Source organism: Neolamprologus brichardi, chromosome 20, assembly GCF_056152115.1.
Source record: "Neolamprologus brichardi isolate AB-2024 chromosome 20, ASM5615211v1, whole genome shotgun sequence".
Classification (NCBI taxonomy): domain Eukaryota; kingdom Metazoa; phylum Chordata; class Actinopteri; order Cichliformes; family Cichlidae; genus Neolamprologus; species Neolamprologus brichardi.
Window position 1 is genome coordinate 26,711,631 of NC_142123.1, and position 21,280 is coordinate 26,732,910.

The window sequence follows — 21,280 nt, forward strand, 5'->3', positions numbered from 1 at the left end:
ATATACATAAATAATAGAAAGTCACACACTGGAGAACAAAATAGTCACAGAGTGCTTGGAGGTAGTGCAAAGAAAATTCTTGGTCTGAATAGAGTCCATGTGTGAGTGACCTGAGTGATAAGGTTACTCAAACATTGGCTCAGATTGGTGAGGTGCGTGGGGCGTGGGGGGATAATGTTTATTGACAGTCCGAATGGCCCAGGGGAAGAAGCTGTTTGTGAGTCTGGAGGTGTGGGACCAGATTGACCTGAGGCGCCAACCAGAAGGCAGTGGGTCAAACAGGTGGTGGGCAGGGGTGCAAGGGGTCACCTGTGATGGCCCTGGTTTTACTTAGAGTTTAGGTAATGCTATGTTATACTGCTTCCAACGTCTACACTAAAATCGAAACTATTCTATTCTATGCTTAATTTATTTGCTAATGATTGAGGGGGCACAGTTTATGGATGCAGTTAAGATAAGCTACTTTATATTTTGTGCATACCTGAGCGACATCTGCTTAAGATGAAGGCCTTATACAGTTAAATCTGAAGAAAGAGATATTAATGGGAGAAAATCACAAAGTAAAAAAAAAATGCAATTGTATTGATACAATAAACGATATAATTGGCCTACTGTTTGTCACATTTGACAGCATGACCCCTTTTTGGTTTTAGGTTGTCCATTTGTGCAAGAAAAGCACTAAATAACTGTTTTATGTTTCTGTTAAACTGATGTTTCTTAAAACTAAAGCACACTCAGAATCATGTAATTCACAAGAAGGAACATTTGGTCTTTTTTTTTTTTTTTTTTTACAAATTAGCTAATGTTTTATGTCTTAAAGAAAACAGCTCACAAGCAATGCTTTTCAGAGGCTTCATGCCCCAGTGGGCTTAAATTCAGTGAGTCAAACTGGTTTGTCCTCAGACTCTTAACTTATTCATGTAAAAAAAGGAAAGTCATTTAAAAACCTATGTGATTATATAATTTCTCTCACTGACAGATGTTGTATTGAAAGAACAAGTAACAAATTACAGCTATTACTGCTGTAAAGTCTGACAAGTTTCATTTCACACATGATCAGGTGTGGATTCTTAAAGCAGTCCATCATAAATGCTTCTCATGTGGTAATCTGATGTTTGGTGTTTCTACTTCTTCTACTTGTGTTTAAATCCTCCAAATGATTTAATATGTTTTTGGTCCTAATGACCAGTGGACATGTGAAGGAAAAGCACAAGGGTGCAGCACCAGACTGTCATACTGTATCTTATTTAGGAGTGCACAGACACACACAGGTGTTTTTAATTTTCTGGGCTGCATCCCAACCTGAATATTTTTTCCCTTTAATGAACACCACAGCTGCTCTTACAAAATATGTATTTCTGCATGCAGAATGTGTACAACTGGGATATACTCCATCATAACAGCACTTTGTACTTTGACAGTCATGCATTATGTGTAGCTGACACAGACAAAAAAACCCTCAAAAACATGCTGGCTTGCATTCTGCAAAAAGCGCCAGTATGCAGAAGCACATCTTAAGATGTAAACCTAAATACCAGTTTTACATCTTAACTGGAACTGACTGACTGACTCTTTTGCCACAGTAACATTGTGGCTCAGTTTTTAGTGCTCACAGCAGAGTTCATTTGCATGTGCTACCTGTGATCGTGTACGTTTCCTCCAGTTTCTCCTTCTGTCGAACACATGCGGGATGAAGGTTTGATCACCTGTTTCAGTTAGAGCTCATCCCCAGGCAATGGACAGTGTCTGCAGACATCCAGTGTCTGCTTGGGATGTGTTAATGCAGTAATACGTTTAAAAGTAAATTTATCCACCACTTATTTACAGCTACAGGATACATAAAGATGAATTGTATGGCATTATGGGTATTGGAAAAATAAAGATTATGCAGCTTAATGTTATTCCAATATATAGGAGGTTGAAGGAGGTGCTAGTCTTTATTTGCCACTTTGTCCTTAAGGTTTCCTGTTCCCTTGTTCTGTTCAACAAATTCAAGCATGAACTGCCTGTTTCAGATGTCCATCAGCATCAGCATTGACCTGATATGTTTATCTCCGACCGGGCGTTGGTTAGAGATAAAGATATAACACAGATAACACAAATATCTAGTCAGCCAATCACATGGCAGTAAATCACTGCATTTAGGCATGTAAGCATAGTGAAGACAACCTGTTTAGAGTGAGCATCAGAATGAGGAAGAAAGATACTAGACTGTTGGAGCCAGATGGGAGGCTGAGCATTTTAAAAATTGTTGATGTATTGGCATTTTCCGCACAACCACTTTGAAGTCAAACAACTGCTCATTATAACCAATGTATGCTGGGGAGCTTCTCTGAACCCACAGCATGTCAAACTTTGAAACAGATGGGATTGGCTGCAGAAGACCACACTGGGTGCCCCCCCTGTCAACTAAAAACAGGAAACAAAGACTACACTTCGCAAAAGTTCACCAAATTTGGACAACAGAAGACTGGAAAAGTGTTGCCATGTATGATGAGTCTCAGTTTCACTACAAAATGGGCAGAATTTGATGTAAACAACATGAAAGCTTGAAAGACTTGATTCAAACTGGTGGTGGTAGTTTAATGGTGTACCAGCTGCGCGTCATTTAAATGTCACAGCCTTCCTGAGTGTTGTTGCTGACCATGTCCATCACTTTATGAACAGTGTACAGATCATCTGATGGCTGCTTCCAGCAGGATTACATGCCAGTTTCAATCCACTTTTGGGATGTGGTGGAAGGGGAGATTAGCATCATGGATGTGCAACTGACAAACCTGCAGCAACTGATGCTATCATCTCAATATGGACCAAAATCGGTGAGGAATCTTCCCAGCATTTCTATACCATGAAGAATTAGGGTAGTTTTGAAATAAGGCAAAATAAGGTCCAACCAGGTACTATCAATGTGCATCTAATGAAGTGGCCAGAAAGTGTGTATATTCCATTAATCAATAGACAGCACAGTTGTTCCTCTGCTCTTTGTGGTTCAGTTTTTTTATTTTCTTCCTTGTTTTTTTCCCCCTTTGATATGTGAAAATGTATTATTTCCCCCCAAAATTTATAATAATAATCATACACCTTTCTACAATATATGTTTACATATAACTAAATGAAGGCTTATTGTCTTTCCATTGTCTTTCTGTTTGTATGCACTAGAGGGCACCAGCATGCTGGGAAAAACCAAGCAGAGCCACGGTGTCAAAGTTTGGGTTAGAATGTAACTTTCACCCTCTGTTGAAGATGAAATATAATGAAACCTTACAAGATGTGCACAGTAATTACTCACAGTCTATTGCAGACCTTAGTTGTAATGTTAAATCTTGCTGAGATGTAGTGTTGCACCTAACACTTACTTTCATGTCTGGTTTTTCTGCTGAATAATCCTTTTTTGGTCATTTGTTTTCTTTATATTTCTTTTCATTATTCTAATAAAAACATACTGTGTTTAATAACCGTATTTTATGTCAGCTTTTTAACATCCCGTCCTGGATCTTAAACACTAATTTACTTAGAGAGTTACCGTAAATACGTGGTATGTGTATTATAGAGTGCTACATTTTGACCCCATTTTCAAGAGATTTTAACTGATTTAAAATTCCACTTAAAAATTTAAAAAATAAATAAATAAAATAAAACTGACCTTTTCTGCTCATTTCCAGCACCAAATCTTTAGTCACTGTGCATGTGTTACGGTTCAAAATAATGAGTATTTATCTTTAAAGTTCATCCTTGTTTTGCATGAAGCAATTTTAGCTCACTCCCTTCTCCTCCAAATTAAATTATCATCTGATTGGATGCTGCTCATAAAGAGGAAGTGTGAATAACAGCTGGTGTGGAACCGCTGCAGTCATAGTCAGAGATATGCTCCTGGATGACCATGTTATGGATATCTAATCTCCCTAACATCATATAGAGCCGAGAAAGAAAATAAGCTCCATATTAAGCACTTCATTGATTCAACAGAAATCTTAGCTGATAGACTGATTAATCAACTAATTGACTGAAAAATTAGTTCAGTGTTAGTAAAATATGTGATTCAGTGCACTATCATAACCAGATACATTTTAATTTACACAGGAGGTCACAGCCTGACATCAGGGTGATGCTGCCAGGTATGACTGTGGTTTTCCTCGACCAGAGGTAAGATGAAAAAGCCTAAACCCATAGAGGAGTTTTTAATCTCTCTCCTCTGTCTCTCATAGACCTGCCTTTCTCTCACATATCCATGTTTAAGAACATAAATCTGTCTTCTAGTGACCTTCAAGGCAGTGACAACTAGCAGAGAATTAATCCCGCCAAAATAAATGTGTGTTTTGCACTAAAATGATGTCTGGAGTTGTCTGAGTGCACAAGAACGGTTGGTATGGGAAGTCATAGTGTGGGCTTTTAAGAGGAACAGACACACTGAGGATAAGAGAGTTGGTGATGAAGATTGGGACTTAAAAGAGGACATTCACATCAAGATAAGAGAAGCAGTGATTATTTCTGAAGTGGCTGTTGAAGTGAAGCTTTATTTCATAATTGAGTGCTGTGCTGGGTAAATTTAGTCTTTAATGGTAAAACTGTGTACTCAGTAATAATCTTAATCATGTTTACCGATCAATTTCCATCTGGCTCTACAAACAGACTGCATGGACCAGAATGAAGAATCTCACATAATTAGTCTCAGTAATCAAAAAGGTAAATAATTGTTTTTATACACAAGTAGGACTATACTGCCAGTTTCTCTTAATGCAATGTGCCATATCAGTTATTTTTCTTTTAATTCCTCGTCTGGCTGTATCTCATTGCTTCCCTATATTGGTTGCCAGTGAAAGCTTATCCTACAGGCACTTTTTTTTTTCAAACTGGGGGAAAATAAATTACTTTGCATCTAAGTCGATCCTTCATGCATATTTGCTTGTGCTCCCTGTTGGGATTGCGGTTAAGATTTTCATTTCAGCTCAGTTTAGCAAAAAATACAAGTATATCACTTTAGGTCATATGCCTTATAGATTTTACTTTTCATTACACAGATGGGGCTTCCTATATGTTTTAAAATGCACATGCATGTAATCGTCATAGGAAAGGCAACCTCACAGTTGCAACTTTGCTATCAACATGAATTTTGATTTTTGATTAGCCTTCTCAGAAAGATTTCTCCTGAAATGTTGTGTGTGGCAGACAAATATGGTTGCTTCTCAAGTCCTAAAACCAAAGCTGTTCAAGGTTATCCTCATTCAGACCAATATTTATTCATTTATTTAGGCCTTTTTCTCTTCCAGAAATGCCATATCCACTGCAGGGCAAGCAGGACATTTGGATGATTTGGCTTCATTTTTCAAATCCAGCTTCTTCACAAAAACGCTAATGTAGTTCTCTAAAAACTGAGAGCAAATTAGTTTCAGGCTCAACATGTAGAGCACACCATCCGAGGAATTTTAAACAGAGGTGTCTCCTATAATGTCAGTAAACCGCTTTATGGAAAATTGCTTTGGCAGTAAATTTGAACCTGCTGTGCTCCCAAGTTAATGAACACCCAGCAAAGCAGCTTCCTCACAGATAATTAAAGTGCTTGGTAAAAAAAAATTATTAAAGATTGCCTTATTCACAGAAAATAAGAGCTGATTTTAAACATTCGATTATAATCTCTGTTCTACGATCGTTTTCAGGAAAATTAGTGTTTACAATTTCCCCTCATGTTTTAAAGTGTTTTTATGAATAATTAGAAATTATTTCAATCTTTCTGAAATCTTTCTGTCAGATGCAACTTTCTGTGCCTCCCAAAACAGTGAAATGATCCGTTTGTTTTTGTGTTTTTAGTAAATAATACTAAACAAGAACTTTTTTATAATGAAATAAATACATACATGATACATTTTAAACATATATACATACACATGATGTCACACAGCACAGGACCACATTATAAAAGAAAGTAAAATTAAATATAACATAGTTCTTTGTATTTTTGCATTGACATGGATGAAAAGACATCCTCGTTGCTGTAAAGGAATCGCTTTTTTAAGTGATAGATGTAAATGCATATTTTTAGCAGAAAATAAACTGCAAGGCAAAATCTCTGTAAAGCAAAATAATTCTCTAGGACCTTCAGTCTTTACCATGGACTACTTTGGAAATCTTTCTCTTTGTACTGATGTAAAATACTGCAGAAACTGATTTTCCTTGATTCCTAATCAGTCGACTGTTTAAATAGAATGATTTGAAATGACAGGTTATTAAGTTGTCTTAATAGAGTGGGTTCCCTTTAATATTAGTTTGCTAAGATCTAAATAAGAAGAGAAGCGAGGCCCCACAACTGAAATGGGAGTTTCTGTAAACCAAAGGGAGTCACATGCAGTGCTTTTTATGAAATAAAAATCTAAACTTATGTACAAATTAATGTGGAACTATTTTGTTCAACAGTCTCTGTTTAGAAAATGACTGCAGGTTACATGCTGCACTGGAGCCCTGCAAGTACAGGCCTCTTGACTGAAGTGATCTTCTGCTTAGAGTACTCTGTCTAACATTAAACCTCTCAAAGACCCTGCGGGCTGGACGAAGTGGGGAAATTTGGTTGTGTTGTTCATCCCAGAAAACTGCAGCTGCCAGTTTGATTTTATGTCTCAGTTACAGTACATCCCACTATTGACAAGGACAAAGCATTAGATCAGACATTCACTCCTACAGGCGGTGAATACTTGATCATTTTAGGTTGAATACCCCTTTACGTACAGTATCACAGTCCTCAATGTAAAGAAACCTAAACAATCTTTTTCACAGTCCTTGACTGCAATATGTTCTTATAATATACTCAGTTGGCGCTGGTGGAATATTAAACATAGTTTATCCTCATGATGCACACTGAGGTATACATTTTCCTAATTAACCTTTAAGCTGGAGGGGGTTCTGCTGTCTCATTTTCTGCTCTCTTGGAATCCTGTTAAATTACTGCACATTTAAATGAAACAGGAAACAAGCTGACACAGAAGTAGACGTCAAGACATTGCAAGTATACTTTTTTGTGGCAAATCTTCTGAGAAGTTTTTGTATCATGTTTTCATTTCACAATGAAAGAGTCACTCAGAAAGGATGACATGAAAGGCCCTTGCAAAGGTGGTGAAGTCTCAGTGAGACTTTATTGTTCAGTAACCTCTTTGTCTTTTTGATCATGTGTCGTCTTGTGTTTGCTTTATGAAAGAATCAGGCTGTTCCACTAGAGGAACTCGGCCTGCGGTTTGGCTGAGAGTTGGCCGACTGTCACCTCTGTGTAGGTGGATCCAGTCAGGATGCAGGCAGTCCTTTGGGGTGTCACATGACACAGAGCTGCATTGTCAGTGCAGTGCAGACACGCCCCGTAGCTCTCCTGCTGTCCATTTGAAAAGCGCGTGGAGACGCTCATGTCCTTGTTGCGCTGTGATGTGGATCCGAATCGTTCTTTCGGCTCGGACTGCGGACTGCCCCTGTACATCATCTGTCGTAACATCGAAGTGTCTCTGTATAAACACTCGCGAAAGTTGGGCTTACACAGGAGGTAGACCATAGGGTTGTAGATGGTAGAAGACTTGGCAAACACTGCAGCAAGGGCAAAAGCAGCGGGAGGAACTTGCGTGGCATCCCCGAAAGCAGCCCACATGGCCACGACAGCATATGGAGACCAAGCAGCCAGGAAGCCTATGCACACTGCTACAGACAGCTGTGGAGAAGGAGCATTCACACATATGCATGCAGATATTCAAACAACATTGAACAAAAACCATGACATGCAGAATTTAGTTTCATGTTAGTGGCAAATTTGTATGAAAACATATATCTTAAGTATTATAACTTTAGTTTTGAATCTATCCATGCAGAAGTCTACATATGCATCAGAAGACTGTACAGAGATAAAGAAAGTAATCAATTTAATGTATAACCTTCTAATAATTTATCTTTTCATATCCTACTCAGATCCTGTTAGCTATAAAAGCTATAGTCAGTGGTGCTGAAGCGACACAGCCATAACCTCTGACCTTGACAATGAGAGTGTGTGCATTGGTGCTCTTGGTCTGTGGTGACACATGCTGCTGGACGGCCTGACGTGAGCCCCGCACGGTCAGCAGAATGAAAGTGTAGGAGAGGAAGATGATAGTGCAGGGGACTACATAGCAAAAGAAGAAAAGGCAGATAATATAAGACAACGCTGAAAGCTCGTAGTTGGGTGCATGCCAGTCAATGCAGCACGCTGTCCCATAAGGCTCAAGACTGTAATGTCCCCAGTGTGCCAGTGGCCCCACAGCAAACACAGATGCGTAACACCACACTCCAGCCACCAGGAGGTGGGCATGTGACGAGGAGAAGTTGTTACCTGATAAGAGAGGAAATAGAAAAAGGTGCCTTGAAGTTATTATGCTCGTTTTACTCCTGCTGCTGGTTAACTTTCTGTAGCTTTGACAACATCATGCTTATCAATTTATTCCACCCTCACCGTGGTTGGGGACACAGACTTTAAGGCAGCACACTAAGGAAAGCACTGTGAGGTTTGTCAAGCTGCAGAGACCAAACAGCACTCCACACATAGCATACACCTGGCAGATGATTTCTCCAAACAGCCACCTGTACACACAGACAACGAGTAAAAAAAAATGTAATAGAGGCTAGGGCCCAGAAAACTGCTCCCTGTTTGAGTGTAACTGTAGAGTCTCAGTCACATCTTTGGAGGGTCTTTTTATTGAGTGTTAGGATAGAAGTATAACAACAAAGTTTGGGAAGCCCTCTCCATCCCGAACATAGATTTCCAATATAATTTGTTTATATTTATTCTGCAATCTGATACAGTATTAAGAGTACCTGCTGGAACATAATCCATTTCAGTTGCATTCAGGCATTTAGGATGAAATAAACCACTTTCCAAAATGTTCCCACTTCTCTTCTAACAACAATAAGCCCCTGTTCAAAAACAGAGGTTCAGTTAAGCTAATTTAGAACAATACATTTTAAATCAGGCACATTATTATTACTGGAGGCCATCATGTATCTTGTGTCTGCAAAAGTGTTCGCATTATTTTGTTTTTAAAAAGTATATTTTTGGTTGATTGACGACTATTTTCTGACTGTTTGCTAAGCTAAATGCACCAAAGGACCTCTGGATATATAACATGGAAGACTTTGTCAATAAAAAACAAGAGACCTCACCTAAATGTGCTCCACCTTAATGTTTCTTTGTGAGCACTGAAGCTCTCCAGCAGTGCTGGAATTGCTCTTTGCAAGTCAGATTATGATCACTTTTACACATATGAAATGCATACTAGATCTCCTCCACCTTGTAACAGCAGAGACCCTCGATTTGAATTTGAGTTTCTGGGAAGAGCAACTCACAGGCAGCTAAATCTGGCAACTAAGAATGGTGGTGAGTGACAGGAGACCACAGATTTATTTTTGTTTACCGAAATGGTGACATTTTCATGACGTGTACCGCAGTTTTGCCAGATGACCTCTCTTGGGATGTAGCTGTTGAACTCAGGGCAAACTGACAGTGCAAAACTCTGTGAGTGTGAAGACAAAAACAAAAAACAAAGCCGAAAGCAAACACCTGGTAATGCTCGTGACGTAACACGTCTTCGTCAGGCTCGGAAACTGCAGTGTCCTCCACTGAAAACGGTTTTGCACTGTTGATTTTCCCAGCAGGAGTTGGAGTTTGAGGTCAATGATGAAAATGTAAGTAGGTATTTAGACAGAGTGACAGAAAAAAAAGGAAGTGCGCAAAGATACAAACTTTAACAGGAAATCTGATAAAAATCATCTTTTATAGATTTTTAGGTTAGACATGTTGTAACATACACTCACTGGGCATTTCATTTGGTATAACTGTTTAAACTGCTCATTAAAGCAAATATCTAATTAGCCAAATACATGGCAATATGTTGATTTAAAGTAAGCATCAAAATGCCGAAGAATGCGGAATTACTTTTGCTGGATTGCTGAATAGACTTGTCTGAGTATTTCATAAATTGCTGATCTACTGGGATTTTCCCACACAACCATCTCTAGGGTTTACCAAGCGCGAGCTGAAAAGAAAATATCCAGCGAGCAGCAGTTCTTTGAGTGAAGCCAGATGTCTGAGGAGAATGATGATGTCAAATAACCACTTGTTACAACCAAGGTAAGAGCATCTCTAAAAACACAGCACATTGAACCTTGAAGTAGAAGGGCTAAAGCAGCAGAAGAGGTGACAATTCTGTCTGCTGACAACAGGAAACTGAGGCTGCAGTTCACATTGGTTTACCAAATTTAGATAATAGGAAAATTGGAAAAATGTTGATGAGTCTCAGTTTCTGCTGTGACATATGAAAGCATGGATCCATCTTGGCTTCTATCAGTGGTTCTATTTCATGTCACAAAACAAATCAAACTCCACAGTCTGGTCCTGATGGAGAAGGAAATTGGTGAATTCACATCAGTTTGTTAGGAATGGCACTAAATGTGGAGGCCTTTCCACATGGCGCTAGATTGAAAATATAGTTAAGGCCCACAACTACACAAAATGTTTATCAATCTCCATTTTTTGCTATAACATGTAGCTATTTATAGTGAATAGAGAAAAAATGTAATGATTACTGATAAATGAATTTGAAGTTGAAATGAAATAAAAATATAGAAGGAGCTTTTACGATACCTGTGTGAAAATGCCGATGGTATGGCCAGTGGAAGTAAAGTGAGTGTCATCCCAAGGTCACTGATGGAGAGATTGATGATAAAGAACTCTGCTGGTTTCAAGGTTGACCGCTTGTGATAAGCAACAAGTAGCAGTGTGGAGTTGCCTATGATGGACAGTACACCTGTGAAAGAAAAGGAGATTGAGTTGTGCTAAATATGGATAAAGCATAAAAAAAACCAGAAAAATCAACACAAATGTTGTGTGGACTCACAGAATAAGCAGTAGACTGAACCCATGAAGATGTCATGCTCCTTGGAGATGGTGGAGGTAAACACAGCAGACGTGTCTGAAGCATTTCCCATCTGAAATGTCACCACTCGAATTAATTCATGGTCAATAAAGCTGAAAATAATCCAGGAATTTACAAAAAGTCAATACTCAACTTAGGATCCTAAAAAAATTAAAACATGCAAAAAGGAAGTATATGTAGTCACTATGTAAAATCGAATCAATGCATACAGTTTTGTTTCTGAAGCATTTCAAACACTGCACACTGTCTGTAGTGCACTGCAAGCTGTCCTACTGCTGTTATTGCAAGAAATATCTGCAGCCTACAGGATCAGATGTAGAAATAAATTAAAAAAGCCGTTTTGAAGAAAAATAATCCTCTGCAAAAGCTGAGGACTGTTCATATTAAACACAAATATCTAAAAAGCATTGACAGATGGAAAGAATTACAGCACGGTGCCATTTTTTGGATTTACAACAGGGGTACAAGAGGTTGAGGGAACAAAACATGATGGTCTTATGATTAAGACCAAATGTGCTCAGATTTTCTGGGAATAAAAAGCTTGTGAAATTGCAGTCTAAGCATGATTCAGCAAGCACACGTGCAATTGCAATCCAGACACTGAAGTGATCGAAGAGATACATAATGGGCCGAGGTGAGAGTGTGATTCTTTTTTTTTCCCTGCCATGAAACAGTTGACAGGCTCTCCAGGATTTCTAACACATTGTTGGAATATTCTTAATGGAGTCTTCTCGCCATCACTTGAAAACTGTCAGAGGCATTCATGCTTCTCATATTCTTTAGCCGGTCGGCTTCTTCTTACCCAGCTATTTGCAACCGAGATACTGATTGCTATTCAGTGCATCACTTTGCTTGATAGAAAATGAAAAATACAACAGAAATTGGGAAGGAAAGGATGGTGCAGGGACCAAATGCGGAGCAAGAGTTGGATAGCTACCAGAGATGATGTAGAGGCAATATTGATGTTCAAGGACTTAGGCAATCACAGGGATGAAGCTTCATTACTATGCAAGTCAGCACGCCAGTCAATGACGAAATGTCCAGTCAGTCTGAGTGGAGGAGACTCAGCGGAGTACAAAGCTGTGACCCATTTTAGTACCACTCAACTCCATGAACTTCATTCTTGTGTCAGCACAATAATGGATTCTCAATCAAGTAAATTTCCCCTCAGGTGTTTTAGGAATCAGTGATGGAACTGGCTTAGCACACGTTTACTATCATTCCAAAGCCTTTTCTTCCCCAAATTAATTACCTTGAAGAAACAATTCTTTGTATTTCTTTCAGCATCTAATCCCCAGTATTGATTAAAAGCAACACTGTTACCACATTAATGATCAGCCCTGTTATTGCTGTGATAGATACAGTTTGTGAGAGCATGTGTTCTGATCAAATGTGTGTTCACACAAAACATGTTTTCATCTCATGAGATCTCTTGGGAGGGGAAACTGTCAGGTTTTTGAAGATTTAAAGCTGATATTAATCATAAACTTCCTTTGCACAGATCTGAATGTGCACATGCTTCTCTCTCAAGTGTGCTGGTTTTTAAGCTCAAGCACGCTCACCAAGCACTGACTGAGTTTTTTCTTTTTTTAAAAAATTGGCTCTGTAACTGAGAAAGCGTGCATCTTCCTTTTAATTGGATCATAATATGCTTATTTTTGTATTAGCTCCAAACAAAAGCAGCTTTGCACAGTTCAAATTTCAAAATATGACCCTTATTTATGTTATATTGGGTTTATGTGTAGCTCCTCTGTTTGACACTAAGACATTTAAGCTCCTGTCCCTTTATGCCAACTTTTGTCTGATGGGTTGCCCTTCATAAATACGTTTTCAGGTGGGTACAACTTCTTTAAACTGTGTCTGAGATATATTAGAGACATGCATTCTTTATTATATTAAAAGCAGCGGAGCATAGAAAAAATGTGTCATCGTTTTCGAAAAGGCTCCGGGTTCGCTGTCGAAACGGCGTTTTCAAATGTATCCGGTTTGGAAAGCGTTTTCAAAATGCTGTGTTTTCCTTGACCGAAACCGCTGTCTCAGTGTGGATGGAAGGCCAAAATGGAGAGAAAAAGATGCAATTTCGAATGAAAACGTATTAGTGTGGACATGGCCTTAGATCCAAAAAGGTGCTGAAAACATTCTTCAGAGATTTTGGCCCATTTTCACATCATAGCGTCACATAGTTGTTGCAGATTTGTTGACGAGTTTTCTGCTGCTTCAAGGTTTAACAGGTTTTGCATTCAGAAGTGCTCTTTGAGTTACTATTGCCTTCGTATCAGCTCAAGGCAGTCTGGTCATTATCCACTGACATCTAGCATCAACGAGGTGCTTTCACCCAGAGGGCTGCCATGTACTGGAGGTTTTCTCTGTAAACACTAGACATGGCTGTGTGGGAAAAATCCCAGCAGATCAGAAGTTTATGAAATACTCGGATCAGCATAGCAAGTGTGGAAATGAAAAGGGAGCTGTTATGGAAAGATAAACTCTGTCATTGGTCTGCTGTGATAGATTGAGTATTTTGAAGCTGAGTGGGCTATGACACAACTGTCATGTCTCTGAGCTTGCCTGAATAACTAATAATTGGACGCCTTTGATACAGGGGCACGAGGACTTTGACCTCCAGATGATGATGTGAGAAGTGCGCCTTATATCACCTGCTTATCTGACTTATTATTTCGTTTTTCAAGCACATATGCACTCTATCCTTTCCTTCTTCACTCGTAACCATTAAATGTCTGTAGTCAGCGGAGATGAGCAGCCATTTAAAGGCTGACAGGCATGTCAGTGAATGAAAGAGCAAAGAGACCACATGCTCAAGAGCAATGGTTGTGTATCTGCATGGTTTCCAGCCAGTCTCAATTTTTGATTTGTGTTTAAATGTTAATCTGTTACCCAGCATTTTCTTTCCTTCAGAGAATGTTACCAACAGAATTTGTATTTTTATCTAAAGTAAATTACCCTCATTATGAATCAGAAAATGCTTGTGATCGAATGTGAACTGAATGCAAAGTGTCACATTTAATTTTGCATGCTTGGCTTGATTTACCAGCCCTGTCCCTTGAGCATTTACACTGTTTACATTTCAAAGCAGTATTGAACAGTTTTTACTTATTTATGCCTTTTTGTGTTACAAATATGCTTGAAAAAAATAACCAGAAAAGTGAAACCAGTGTGGAAGTGCCTTAAGCTTGTATTCCCTCTAATAGCCAGCAGGCACGTCTCCCTTGATTGGAAAAAACATGCCTGGTTGTACAGACGTCTATGGGGAAATGACCTCTGTAAATGGATTCCTGGGGGGTTTATAGTGTCACTCATTAATTTCAGGTTTAACATTATGTTTAGTTTATAAATTATCATCCTTATTAGAGTGAAACAGAAGTGTACAGTGCCATAAAAAAGTATTTGACCCTTTCCTTTTCCTTTCTTTTTTAAATATTTCTAAAAGTGGGATGCTTCAGAACATCAAACTAATTTTAATACTAGACAAATGTAACCAGAGTAAATAAAAAATGTAGCTCTTTTTTTTTTTACCTGGCAGAGCTGCTGAATCAATACTTCATGTAAATAGGACCTGCCTGACAAAGTGAAGTAGGCTAAAAGAGCCTTGAGGCAACTGTTTGGCACTGTATAGCTAAATTTGAATTGAATTGAATAGAATTAAAAGATCTCTAAAAGCAACCCATCATACCACGATCTACAGTGAAAAATTTCTAATTCCTTTGGACTCCAGTGAACTATGATGAGAACCATTATTCACAAATGGAGATAAGTTGAACACTAGCGAACCTTCCAGGAGTGGACGTTCTACCAAAATCACTCCAAGCACACGTCATCAACTCATCCAGGAGGTCACAAAAGAACCCTGAAAAACATCTAAAGAACTTCAGGCCTCCCTTGTCTCCTTTTATGGGGAGTGTTCATGATACAACAGTACTAAACAAGCTGGGCAAAAATGGCATGGGGGAAAAAACAATGCTGACCAAAAAGAACCCAAAGGCTTGTCTACCCAAGACTTTGGGAAAATATTCTGTTGGCTGAACAAACAAAAGTTACATTTTCAGATAGCCGGTGTAAAACTAATACACTAAAACCATGAATTCTACTCTCCACCAGAAAATCCTGAAGGATAATGTCCAGCTATTAGTTTGTACCGTAAAGCTAAAGAGGACTTGGGTTATGGACAATGATCTGAAACACAACAACAATTCAACCAAAAAACTTAAATCATATTGAAATCATTTTCATGCCTTCAATTTGACTGAATTACTAAAACAATTCTGGAAAGAAGAGTGGGCCAACATTCCTCCCCAGCGATGTGAAACACTTATTGCAAATGTGCGATTCACAGCTTTTTTCACTGAAGTCAAATAGACAGCATAGCACTAGACAGTTTCTCTACCATTAGGCGAGTGTTTACAGGCAAGTCAGTGTCTTCCATATAAACTATGGCAACTGTACCAACTGACTAGTGACCAAAGCGATTGCAAGGAGGTTTTTTTGTGCAGCACCATATGTCTGTTTGTGACCACTTTCAGCCTCCAGCAACCATTTACCAACCAGACGAGGAATTGATATATTTTCCCTGTTGACTGGTGGGTGCCCGGGCGTCTCCTACTGGTGTCTAGGCCTCTGTGACGGTGGCTCTAGCAGCTAGTTTCACACATGGCCCATAGCCTCCAGCAACCACTTGCCAATTGGTTGACGAATACACATTTTTCCCTAGCAACTGGTGGTTATCAAGGACCGCTGACCCGTCTTTAGGCCTGTTTGACTGGTGCCTAACCAGTCAACAAAAAAAAAGAAAAAAGAAAAAAAAGAAAGCAAGATATGGTGCATACAACTCAAACTCTTGTGTTCTAATTCAGGGCAACATAATTATTATGTTACCACCGACAGCCTCACCGTGCAGCACTCTACCACACTAGATGCTGGAAATCAGTGGTAAAGCCCTTTGAGTTGAGCAGTATTTAAAATCAAAGCAGCAAATATGATGTCCAGTGTGTTGTGTGGCACGTGCCACGACGACCTAGTGAGACCTTTGTGAGATTAAAGTCAACTGTCACCCTCGCTGTGTGGAACTGCCACCTCATCTGAGAGTGACTGACTGTGACAAGCGAGTGCCATCACAGTACAATATTTACAGCAAGTTTTAGCAGCATGACAGCATGGTTGGAGGCAACTCCTTCAAACATTGCCGGGCATACGACATATCTTATGTAACCTGGAGAATTAACGTGATGCAATCTGCGTTCACATGATGTGTTTAAGAAGTCAAGCACTGCATCATATTAATGTGACTGTGAATCAGTTGTCAGCTGATGGTTGTCACGAGTTTGCGAAAAAAAAAATTCTTACACATTTGGCTCAATGGAAATTGAACTACAGTTATTGCAGTCAATAAGTATGAAAATCTCTGTGAATTAACAATTTACAGTTTTGTATTTGTAGCTTTATTTTTAGGCCAGAATTATACGGGTAAATAAATTAAGCAAAGGGAGATGGCGCATGATTTGATTGTAGCACAGAGCTTCCGCAGTTGTGGTAACATAGAGGACAGATTGCCATTTAGCTGATTGCTGCTGAGGCAATTAATCATAAATGGTCTGATGCAAGCATGCAGTTACAAACTTTTGGCCATGTGACGTGTCGCTCATCCTAATTGGATTAACTTGGCATAAATATTTTTTGATATACGATGCTATAAAATAGCTTTATAATGTTAAGTTGTTTTATAATATTCAGATGGACCTCTGTGGCTATGTGCACATCACCATCTTCATCAGTCTATATCACACAAACTATTGTGTGATTAATCTCTGATTAGTATAGAAAAATAAACTTTTGATTAGGTCAGTGTCATGCCCTCAAACACCTGTTTTCATTTCCTATTTGCCTTTGATTCTCATCTGCAGTTGGAGGTCAGTCACTTTGTTAAATTATGTTGTATCCAACAGAAGGACTTCACACTCGGGCAACAAAATCCGTCTTTATCCACACTTATTGATTTTCTGCGAAGAGAGCTTTGAGTGAGCCACAATCACATATGTCTGCACAAGCAACAACGAAAACAACAGCAAACAGTTCATGCATGCAGGCAAACCCATCCAGATAAACAACGTGCGGCAAGCGGCTCAGGATCAAGGCAGGCTGTCTTGCAAATGGTCAGTGTTGTGACGGCTTCAACTTGGACCACCAGATAAAGAAAAGCACTCGTTTGTTACAGAGTGGGATAATCAGGATCTCGTCACTAATCCTGCCGATGGTCCCACAAGTCGGCTGTGAGGTCTGAGCCTTCATCTTCATCATTATTACAGCTGGCACAATTCATTTTCGCTCCCTTGATTTAGTATCTGAAACTTAAATGAATGCCCTTCACTAAATAACCTTTTAACATATCCAGATGTTGTCATGTTAGAGGAAGAATTGCAAGTCAGGAAAAACTACCAGACCTTTTCACAGGAAAAAAAAGCGGATCTAAAAGAATAAAAGAAAACAAAACATAAATATATATATATATATATATATATAGATCTATGTCAGCACCTATATCTCGCTGTTTACTGGTAGTAAACACTAAAAAAAAACAAGCAAAATTTGGGGAGTCACATAAATGCGACATCATTGTTGATCCCCCCCTCTTTTTTTCTGTTATTGTCTAATCTCTTTGTATTGCTCTGGAAATGGACACCCCGCGGCTACGCTGCTTACCTTCCAGGGAGGAATGGCTTGTCCTCAATTAAACTCATGGAGGCCAGGTGGAGAGCAGGACACAGAGGAGAGGAGCTTGGCCAGCCACCGAGAAGGAGACAGAGAGTGGAGGAAAAAGAGGGGGGGGGGGGGGAGCACTGGTTCTATTTCATCCTCACACTGAAGAGTCCGGTTAAGGTATCCTCCTCCCCTTCAGTGACATACACTTGCATGCAGCTGGCCAGGTGGACACATGCTCGCCGCATCTTACAGCATGTGCACTGATCATTATTGTGGGCATTCAACTGATGGAGAACGAACAGCCCACACTGACGGCAGGCCAGAGAGAGAATAAAGGGAGAGAGAGAGAGAGAGAGAGAGACGGATCAGCATAATACTGGTAAGATCCGAGTGTCACTGATGACTCAAAGTACCGCTCCCCTCCCCATTTCCTCTGCCCACTCTTACTACCACTACTTTTTCCCCACATACCCTACACTTTGGATTATCCTCTCACTTTGCATATGAATGAATCGTGCATGTGATTCAAGTATGGAAGGTGGGTTTTCCCAAAGCAGTCTCCACAGCTGACTCACATGCTGCTGTGAGCTGCTGGTATCAAATTGCTTTATTAATGAATCTTGAGGTTGGTAGCCAGCAGGAGAGAAAAGCAGCAATTGATTTTATAGGAATGAAGACAATGGTGTTTTGATGTATTTTCATTTGATTTTGAATTCAATCACGGTTTCATAATTTTGTCTTATAATGGTCTCATGTCATGGTTCCAGTTCAAAGCAAAGAATGGAAGTAGCAACAATGGCTTATGGTGCTGATCAATGTATGTCTGCTGCTGTGCTACTGGCATCTGGAATTTGATGTGTAATTTGTGACTAAAAATGGATTTTGTAGGTGGCTCTCTGTAATTTAAGTCTAAAATGAATGTGACAGCCACTTTAGAAAATAAAGTGTCATCCTCGGTCACACAGTAAATCCAGTCCTGGTAGGGAGCAGCTGAACTCCACCTGAAGCGCTGTGTCATCCCACTTTATCATACCCACCAATGCAGTTTGCTTCTAGCAGCACCACTCCCAGACTGACAGTCATGGAAAGCTGCTTAAGGGAGCGTGGGCTCACTCGCTGAGGCTGCAGGGCTGTCAAAGCTGTAAAGAGCTGTGCTGTCATATTAATACCTCGGCACAGGGTTCTGGTCCTTCTCAGGCCGCTCGCTCAGACACGTTTAGATGAACTTAGTGTCACAGCCAGTGGCTGCAGTAGCATGATGTCCCTTTAGTGTAATATTGGACATGGCAGGAAGTGATCAGAACAAGTGGAAATTATTAGAGATCATGTTGAAAGTGAGCACAGTCACTTTCCTTCTGGACCTGAAGACAGCACAAATGTCAAGTCACTTAGTTTTAAACAATGCTAGATCATGTTTTTATAGTGTTAGGCAGAGATGGGCAGTAACGCGTTACTGTAATCCGATTACTTTTTTCAAGTAACGAGTAAAGTAAGGGATTACTATTGCAAAAACGGTAATTAGATTACCGTTACTTTCCCGTAGGAACGCTGCGTTACTGCGTTACTAAAACCGTGATTTTTTGCGAGAATGTCTCATGACCTTGACGTAAGCAAGTGCAATGTTTGTGACAACAGCTGTGTGCAGATCAACAGTGGATCATATATCGAGTGCGGGAGAGAGTATGAGCATGCAACGTTTAAATTGTGGAAGTACTGACCTTACTTTAAGTTTGATTCCATAAAAAGTGGCAAAAACATTAGTGTTCGTTGTGCGTGGGAAGAAAACTTCTTTTTACAGCGAAAAAACCCCCCTAAACTTCCAAACAAGCACCGAGTGCGCAATGACGTAATGGGAAATTCACAGAGAAACTCGCGGATTCTTCAACTGACTGCTGCGGCTCACCTGCACCAGGGTAAACCTCCGCCTACCCTACTCCGGCTTTACAGGTGAAAATAGAGCAAAAGGACCGCTAGTCTTTGACTTTATTTATTTTCTGCTGTGTTTTACTTGCATCTATTTGAAAGAGTGAGTGTAAACACACACACACGCACACAAAAAAAAATTATGTGCTGAAATGTGCAGAAAATTGGTTTAAATATTAAACAAATTTCTTCCAGTCAGTGAATGTTGCATATAATATATTTTTTTCTTGATGCATAAAGTTAAAAGATTAAAACTAATAAAACAAGTTTTAAAAATGGACTTTTCCATTTGATTACATTTTGTATGATGGATTATGTAGAAAAAGTAGAATTGGGCTGAAAGATCTATCGCTTTATCACCTATTCAGGTTGTAAATCGTGTTTTTAAAAAGTAACTAAGTAACTAAGTAATTAATTACTTTTGAAAATAAGTAATCAGTAAAGTAACAGGATTACATTTTTGGGGAAGTAATCAGTAATTAGTTACTGATTACTTTTTTCAAGTAACTTGACCAACACTGGTGTTAGGTGGTCCAAAGCTGAGATTAGAAGAGAAATATCAGCATGATAAAATAATATAATACTCAAATAAAAAGATAAAACCCCAAATCTATATATGCACTCAACAGACACTTTACCTTATACAATTTTTGAATTCAATTTAATTTATTTAATTTAACAAAATATGGAGAAAAAAAACACCTTGACTATAATTATTTCATTGTATTAATGATACTAATATTAGCCTGGAAAGAGCACAACATGCACAAAAAATATTCACTAACATGTTTACAGTAATGAGCCAGAACTGTGTTCACAACTTATTTCTTTAAAAAAAAACAGTCAACGATAAGGGACGTAGCAATAGCACTTTAATTTAATGAATTATACTTCAACCACTGAAAGGCTCCACAGGACTGTTAACAGAGTTTTGGAGTCTCTCACATATATTCTGAAATATTTCTTCTGAACAACATGAATACTGAGAATTTATTCTATTAAATTCTCACTAAATCCTCCTGAATAGTACTACTGGGAAAGCAAAATGGGTACTGTTTTTTGGAATCTCAGAATTACATCTGTGCTTTTTACAGATGATGAGGTTTGATTGGGTCCATCAGAACATGACTTTCAGCACGCTCTGAGTGGGTTCTCGGGCGAATGTGTGGGATGAGAGTCTGAGTCAATGGTCCTCTGCTGAAAAATGGTGGATTACTCCACCCTGCATTGCCGCCTGTAAGGTATTGTACCAGAGTGTAAAAATATACCTGAGCTAGAAAGTGAGCCATAGGTAAGGGTTGGAATGGCTGAAAAAAAGAGGTTGTTTTACAAATAGTTAAAGTTAGTTTCCAATGTAGGGTGGCTGGCCTCTCCTTTAGAGATAGATTGAGGAGCACTAACATCGAGAAGTAGAACTTCTGCTCCTTTGCATCAAAAGGAGGTTTTGGTGTCTCATCAGGATTTGTCCTGAGCAGCTCCCCTTGGAGGTTTAATTGGACACTATCAGTTGGGAGGAGACTCCAGGCTAGGTTGAGAAGGTGTTGGAAGCATCAGGTCTGGGAATCCCTCAGAATCCCTAAAGAAAAACTGGAGGAAAGGAGTTCTGGAATATCCTTTCCCGACTGCTGCCAACATTACCAGACTTTGGATAATAGGAAGAAAATAGTTGGTTGGACGCACATAGCAGACCATAACTGAAATTGACAGACCTTTCTTGGGCA

General features: G+C 39.2%; 1 protein-coding gene and 1 long non-coding RNA gene across 2 annotated transcripts; one reads left to right on the forward strand and one right to left on the reverse strand.

Annotated features, from left to right (window-relative positions):
• The first annotated feature begins 840 nt into the window (after positions 1-840).
• LOC118454431 (uncharacterized) lies at positions 841-5,777 on the forward strand. The gene is made up of 3 exons (XR_004843743.2): positions 841-2,819; positions 4,081-4,143; positions 5,268-5,777. It is a non-coding gene; the product is annotated as an uncharacterized LOC118454431 (long non-coding RNA).
• Positions 5,778-7,088: 1,311 nt separating this feature from the next.
• Positions 7,089-17,725, reverse strand: opn7d (opsin 7, group member d). The gene is made up of 6 exons (XM_006794123.2): positions 17,637-17,725; positions 10,890-10,980; positions 10,637-10,799; positions 8,450-8,577; positions 7,995-8,329; positions 7,089-7,678 (listed from the first exon to the last, which is right to left on the reverse strand). The coding sequence occupies exons 2-6, from the start codon at positions 10,978-10,980 to the stop codon at positions 7,199-7,201; spliced, it is 1,197 nt and encodes a 398-aa protein (XP_006794186.1). The 5' UTR covers positions 17,637-17,725; the 3' UTR covers positions 7,089-7,198.
• Positions 17,726-21,280: the final 3,555 nt, after the last annotated feature.